The sequence below is a fragment of the Trachemys scripta genome, chromosome 4, assembly GCF_013100865.1.
Source record: "Trachemys scripta elegans isolate TJP31775 chromosome 4, CAS_Tse_1.0, whole genome shotgun sequence".
NCBI lineage: Eukaryota > Metazoa > Chordata > Testudines > Emydidae > Trachemys > Trachemys scripta.
The window spans coordinates 66,164,999-66,172,464 of NC_048301.1; the positions used below are offsets into that span (position 1 = coordinate 66,164,999).

Below are 7,466 nucleotides of genomic sequence, written 5' to 3' on the forward strand. Positions count from 1 at the left end.
TTCCTGTCCCGAGGGCAAACCCCGCGCTGGGCGGAAGTGCGCCGTGCTGGGAATTATGGCGGCGGTGGATATCCGAGGTACCGGCTCCCGCTCTCTGTTGATGGGACTGGAAAGCGATGTGAATGTGCCGGCGGGCTGTGTGGGGGGGAGGGGCTATAACGCTGCAGGCTCCTTGCCCGGCCGCCGAGGCTATGGCGGCTGGGAGCTCTTCGCCGGCGAGGCGGGCGGGCACTTTAGAGACGGCCCCTGATGTCCCGGGGGATTCGGCACATCGAGACCCAGGGCTCATCTGTAAAGTACAAACCACAGTGCAGCCGCTGGGCTTAAACCGCCCCCGGAGATGGAGCGGGGCCGAGTCCTGTTACCATCCCCCAGCCCCATGCACCGACCCGCCTGGGGTGGCTGGAGCTGGTGGGTTAAGGGTTAATCTCATTGGCCTTGGTGGCTCCTCTCCGCCCTGCTGGGGGTGGCTGGGGGAGCAGGTGGCGGGAGACGGGCGCTGTGCTGTGAGCACCCCTGGCCCCCCTTGCCACTTGAATACCCTGTGTGCCAGACAAGAGACTCTGCAGCACAGGGTCTCTGTGGTCTGTCTGTGTTGTTAGCTCCTGAAATGCTGCCTGTCACCCTTCCTGCCCTCACAGGCAGAGCCCTGCTGCTTTCTCCTTGCTGTTACTGCTGCACCTCAGCAGTGGTGGTTGCTGTGTGGCATGTTGTTATGTGCCATGATATTGGCATGTCGTCCAGGGAAACAAGCTGCAAGCCTGTAACTGGTGGCAATGAGAGACCTGTATTATCTCTGTGTATCTTTGTCATCTCAACGCCCTTTAAATCTCTCAAGAAACTGAATCCCCCTCTCCACTAAATAAATAAATATACATAGAGATGTAACAGTCCAGAAGCTCCTTTTCTCCATGTTACATTTTGATGTTAGCATGGGGTTATTTTACATGTAGTCAGACCTTCTTGGAAGTACTGCCTTTCTGTAGTCTGTAATACTGACCTTTGATTATATAGTGACTTTTTACTGTAAAGGATCCCAGAGTGACTTATAAGCTATAGGCCTGGTTTTGCAGTTCCTGTTCAAACAAGACTTCCACTGAGGTCAGTGGGAATCTTGCCTATATAGGGACTGCAGGATTGTGCCCTAATTACATGCAGAAATCACTCCACTTATTGTGGAATTTCAGTCAACTCTCTGTGATATGGAGACTGGCAGCCAAGTGGACAAGCAATGCATGTCACCCTGCAACCGTGGGAAAACAAGAAATTATGAGCATACATACCAGGCAAATGTACTCTAATTGAAAACGCAGTGGAACAAAGCAGACAGGATGGCCAAATGACTCTCACATGGCAAGCTGCTTAGTACTTGATCTGATTTAGCTGTTGTATTTCTGAAGTTCCCTATTACTTTGGTAGAAAAGCATTGTATTATTCGAGAAGGTTTGCCTGTGGAAAGAGCCAGTGAATGAGATTAGATTAAGCTAAAAACTGCTTGTACACCTCTACCCCGATATAACGCATCCTTGGGAGCCAAAAAATCTTAACGCATTATAGGTGAAACCGCGGTATATCGAACTTGCTTTGATCCGCCGGAGTGTGCAGCCCCGCCCCCCAGAGCACTGCTTTACCATGTTATATCCAAATTTGTGTTATATCGGGTCGCATTATATCGGGGTAGAGGTGTATTTAGAACATGTCCCCCTATTTGTCAAAGCTGTCCGATCCTAGCTACAACAAAAGTTGAGAGAAAAAAGAAGGGGGAACAGGATGGTGGAGGAGCAGTGAGAAACAGAACCCTCACCCACAAGTAGAGTTTCCTAGAATCTGTGAAGACAGAGGAGAAGAATCTATTCTGAAATATGCTGTGGACTATCTTCATGCAGATCTGATTTTCCCTTTCACTGTCTGTATATATTGATGGGTGCTATAATGCCTGTCAGATTTAATTCAGCAGATGAAGGGTGGAGGAAATCTCAGTATTTCAAACCTGTGGGTTAGATCAATGTAACATTCTTTTTGGCTTCTTTCCATTTCCTGAAACAGTTCTAGAGCAGTGAAAAATAGTTGTTGCCTGTCATTAAAGTTTTCCAAACATTCTGAGCTGACACTTCTGCTTGCATTATCTTCAACTTTTAAGTACTCATCTCTGTATATAGATTCATCAAATTTAAATCACAAGTGTTGAATCATGAATAGAGAATAATTGGCTAGGCAGCAGTACTGCAGAAAAGGATCTGGGAATGATAGGGATCACAAATTGAATATGAGTCAACAGATTGCTGTTGTGAAAAAAAGGCAATGTGATTGTGGGATGTGTTAACAGAAGTATCATATATAGACATAGGAGGCAATTATTCCTCTCTACTTGACACAATTGAGGCTTCACCTGGAGTACTGTGCCTAGTTTTGTGCAATGCACTTTAAGAAGATGTGAACAGTTGGGAAAGAGTCCAGAGGAGAGCAACAAAAAAAAGAGGTTTAGGGAGTCATGACCTCTGAGGAAAGATTGAGAGAATTGGGCGTATTGAGTCTAGAGAAGAGAAGACTGAGGAGGACATGAGAACCATCTTCAAATATGTAAAAATATGTTATAAAGAGGATGGTGATCAATTGTTCTCCTTGTCCTCCAAGAGTAGTGCAAGAAATAATTGGCTTAGTCTGCAGCAAGGAAGATTTAGGGTGGATATTAGGGGAAAATTTCTAACTATAAGGATAGTTAAGCATTGGAACAGTTACCTAGAGAGGTCGTGGAATCCCTCTCATTTAAGGTTTCTGATAACAGATTAGACAAACATCTGTCAGGGATGGTTTAGGTATACTTGGTCCTGCCTCAGCATGGGAGGAGGGACTGGATGATCTCTTGACTGCACCACTACTACCAAGCTGTCACACTACTTGGATGAGATCAGCCCATGGATGAAGAACAGCTGGCTGAAGCTCAACTTGAGCAAAACGGAGGTCATACTGGTGGACAGAAGAAAGTATTTTGAAGAATTTGCAGCCATGGTGCCATCTTCCTTTGGTTGAGGGGTCACATTCACAATTAGTCACTTCAGTCTGTAGTTTAGGAGTACTCTTGGATTCCTCGCTGATGCTCACTTGTTACATAGCAACAGCCGTCAGTAATGTTGTTTACCATTTCTGGCAGGCTAGGAGACTCTTTCCCATCCATGCAGATGAAGACCTGGCCTTTGTCATGTCTTCGTCATTTCTTGGCTGAGCTGCAGCAATGCAATATACCTGGGCATGAAGCCTTTAATATTTAAGAAACTCCAACTAGTACAAAACGCTGCAGCACATCTCCTCAGCTATCATAGCACATCACACGTGTCCTCTGGCTCTCTACACTAACTTCCCATAGAATTTTGAATCAAGTTCAAGATTCTCAGTCCTTATCTTCAAAGCACTCCATTGCCTGGGCCCAGGATACCTAAAAACCATCTAAAGCTCCAGGACAAAGACTGTGGTCTCTCTACAATAAGAGTAAAACTCATCTGTGCAGGAGAGAGAACCTTCTCTGGGCACGATCCAGGACTGTGGAATGAACTCCCCCAGAAACTAAGGACCGTCACAAATCTCTCCACTTTCTGCTCCACATGCAAGTGGCATTTCTTTGACCTGTCTTTTCCAATATAAATACATCACAACAAGTATATTTCTTTATTTTTAAAAACAACCTACCAAAACAAGACACTTAATTGCAGATGCTTCTCCCTGTGGAGAGAGGATGTGAGAATAAACAACTGACTGATGTGTAATCACAATCACGTTGCTTAATGCACTATTGCAAGGAGCTCAGAAACTGCAGTGATAAATGTGGTATAAAAACCTATATAGAATAGATTGAGGTGCTTTCCAGCCCTACATTTCTATGATTCTATTAAAACAAGTTTCTCAAACGTTAATCACATTCCCTTTCTTATCTCACTTCAGTATATTATTACTTGTATTATAGTAGTGTGCAGAAAGTTCAATAAAGTGCAGGGGCCCATTGTACTGAGTGCTGTGCAAACAGACTACAAGACAGTGCCTGCCCAAAGAGCATGCAGAGTAATTAAAAAGAGGCTGCACCAAGTGGGGAAAAGCACACAGATGGCCAGTGAGGGTAGTAAGAGTATATGGTTACTTAGACTAGAAATGTTAATAATTGTTAGGACTCAAATTTCTTGGGATACTGATGAACAAGAGTTTTTAATAGTGTGGTACAGGTGGGTGTAGGGAAGGAATTTGGAGGTGACAGTAGTGGCTTAATAAATTGGTTCAGAGTGGGTGTTCCTGGGATATGGGTCAGCATGGAAGAAAGTGCAAAGATACTTGTGGGAGAAGCAGACTGGCAATTGAGGCAGGCATTGTTGACGGTGTGGTGAGGTCATGACATGACAGGTAAAATAGCATAACGGATAAAAAGGAGAACTAGGTTGTGAAAGGACCTTGAGGGTCAAGATTAGAAGTTTGTGTTTGAAGTCATGGAAAAATGGGAGGCAGTGGAATGACTGAATGGGGTGACAAAGCAAAACGATGGGCTGGGCAGATGTTCTTAACAGTAGTTTGAATGGATCTGGGTGAGGCAACGTGAACACCAGGAAAGCCAGAGAGGAGGATGCAGTAATTGAGAAAGAGGGAGGGAAAGGGGCCTGGATGAGAATATTAATGCTGTGGATAGGGAGAAAAGGATGGATCTTGATAATGTATGGACAGAGACGTAGTGAGCACCCTCCGACCGGAGGGGCCCCCGCAAGGAAGGGGGCCCCTAAAAGTGGCAAAATAAATACGGCATTCCAGTTTCTGCATTGTAAGGGGCCCCGCCCGGACATATGTTTGGAGGGGGCCACATTCTTTGTTGCTACGGCCCGGCGTATGGAGGAAGAAGTGGTAAGATTTAGATGAAGTCTAGAAGGAGGGTGGATTTGAAGACAAGCTTCAGGTTACAGGGCTGGGTCACTAGGAAGACTGATGGTGGTGACAGAAAGTGGTGCAGGGGAGGGTTTAAGAAGTAAGATGAGGATCTTTTTTTTAGCTTACTGTACCACCATGGATTTCTGTGTCCCTTAGTTTTGAGTCTCTGTCTCACATTAAACTTTGAAGGTAGATTGAGAGGAATGGTACAGACAATTGGTGGTTGAGATGAGGATATTCCTCAAACTCTATTTAAATGCATTGATTAAGATGCCTTTTTTGAAAGGATTGGGAATTATAGTACATTTTTTTGCACACATGAAAATGAAGATGTTCCCTTCTGAACAGGAACAATTGATATATGGTATCAGGGTTGCTGTTTCCTAGAGGATGGCCTGTTGTATATTATAAAAGCAATAATAAATGGACTACTCAGAAGTAGTGGCCAATAATAGTCTGGTCCTGGAATTGGAACTTTACATTCAGTTTTGTGGCATATTTACTTTGAAGTTCTAGTCCTGCCTGGGAGAAACTTCTGCAGAAATACAGTTATTCTTCTGACACAAATGAGATTTTTTCATGCTGCTTGAAAAACTAAATGAGCAGGTGTCCTGCCAAGAATATGAATATTGAGAGGTTTGGGTACCTTATTTTCATTGAGATAAAGGCCTTGTTGTCATATATATTTGGAAAGCATCTAGCATATTGTGGGTGCTACTGCAATATAAATATTAAATAATAAAATACCTTTAGTACTGGAGGATCTCCTATTTTTATGATGAGGAGAAAGAGTAGTATATGTGAAATAACATAAAAACCTCATTTTCCCATTTTATGTAAGAACTAGACTAGCAGCTCTGAGATTGACAATACAAAAATGAATTATTCATTTATGTTGTATTAACCATGGTTTGCTGACATTTTGGATCTGAATCTTGCATTCCTTGTGCATTCAAAACTTCAGCTGAAGTAAAACATCTACAAGGGAATGACTGTAGTAGGAGCTTTTGGTTTGCAAATAATGCAGTAGGCCCATTACATTCATAGAATGAAAGAGTTCAATCCTGCATGCAGTTTTCAGTCACTTTTCCACCCATGCTATCTTTCTTTTTTCAGTGTAAAACTTGATGCCTTATCATTGTGTTTCCTACTCTCCCAGGAGTGGAGATTATTGCCACTGTGGCTTAAAATTATTGAATTTTTAGACCCTTTAAATTTCATGCAACCATGGGAGGAGAGTCTAGTAAATGTTAGTACATTTATCACTTGACTACGGCATCTACTGTCTCCACAACTTTGTTTGGTCTGGCATTTAATGCTGGCTGCCGCTTACTTACTGTATTAGGTTTTCTTTCACTTGCAAAGTAAAGATCATGCTTAGTTTGCCCATTCCACTTGGCAAATGCTGCTGTTCTTAATCTAAACCATGTACAGTATGACAATAAGTGCAAGTGCTAATATTTTTTTTCCTACTGGCATTCCTAAAAAATAAAGGTGTCTGTGCGACTACCATATCTTCATGTAATAGCCAAGGAAAGAAATACATACAAAAATATTATATGGACCGAATTATTCCTAAATAGGATAGCTTGTTTCCCTCTGAGGAAGAAAATTTTGATTTTTTTTTTTTGGTCAAAATTTTGAATTTTAGGGAAATAATTTTCATGAAAACTTTATTTTGTTTTTTGACATGCTCTAATTAGTAGGCCCTTAATTGGTAGAAATCCATAATCGTACTGACTGTTTTGGTGCTAATTTTAATTTTTTCTTCCAAGATAACCTCCTGGGAATTTCCTGGGTTGACAGTTCCTGGATTCCTATACTAAACAACGGAAGTGTGTTAGACTACTTCTCAGAGCGAAGTAACCCATTCTATGACCGAACATGTAACAATGAAGTAGTCAAAATGCAACGGCTGACCTTGGACCACTTGCAGTAAGTTACTGTAAGGAATGCTGAGTTAACCTGAAAAATTGCTTTTGGGTTGGTGATTTCCAACTTGTCTTCTAAAGTAGGGTTACCATATTTGCACAATCAAAAAAGAGGACACCGGGGGTAGGGGGTGGGGAAGGAGCCCTGCTCTAGCCCTGCCCCTGCCCTGCCCCACCCTCATCCACTCCCTCCCACTTCCCACCCCCTGACTGCCCCCCTCAGAACCACCAACCCCCCCCTGCTCCTTGTCCCCTGACTGCCCCCTCCTGGGACCCCTACCACTAACTGCCCCCTAGGATCCCATCTTGTCCCCTGACTGCCCCCTCCTGGGACCCCTGCCACTAACTGCCCCCTAGGATCCCATCTTGTCCCCTGACTGCCCCCTCCTGAGAACCCCCCACCCTAACTGCCCCCCTAGGATCCTACCTGTCCCCTGACTGCCCCGACCCTTATCCATACCCCCACCCCATATTCTCACCCCTGCCCCCAGACAGACCCCCCCAGGACTCCCATGCCCTATCCAACTGCTCCCCACCCATTGACAAGACCCCCAGAACTCCCGACCCATACAACCCCCTCTGCTCCCTGCCTGCCTCGACCTCTCTCCACACCCCTGCCCCCCTGACAGCCCCCCC

At 44.3% G+C, this 7,466-nt stretch overlaps 1 protein-coding gene across 2 annotated transcripts in view; it reads left to right on the top strand.

The window, feature by feature from the left end:
- The first annotated feature begins 6 nt into the window (after positions 1–6).
- Positions 7–7,466, top strand: part of MED6 (mediator complex subunit 6) — a 27,169-nt gene continuing 19,709 nt past the window's right edge. Inside the window, exons 1-2 of one of the 2 annotated variants that reach the window (XM_034769303.1) lie at positions 7–77; positions 6,675–6,834. In XM_034769303.1, coding sequence (XP_034625194.1) covers positions 56–77; positions 6,675–6,834 — 182 coding nt within the window. In that variant the 5' untranslated portion in view covers positions 7–55. Of the gene's footprint in view, positions 78–6,674; positions 6,835–7,466 lie in introns of those variants that run through there. The other variant, XM_034769304.1, reaches the window with a different exon arrangement.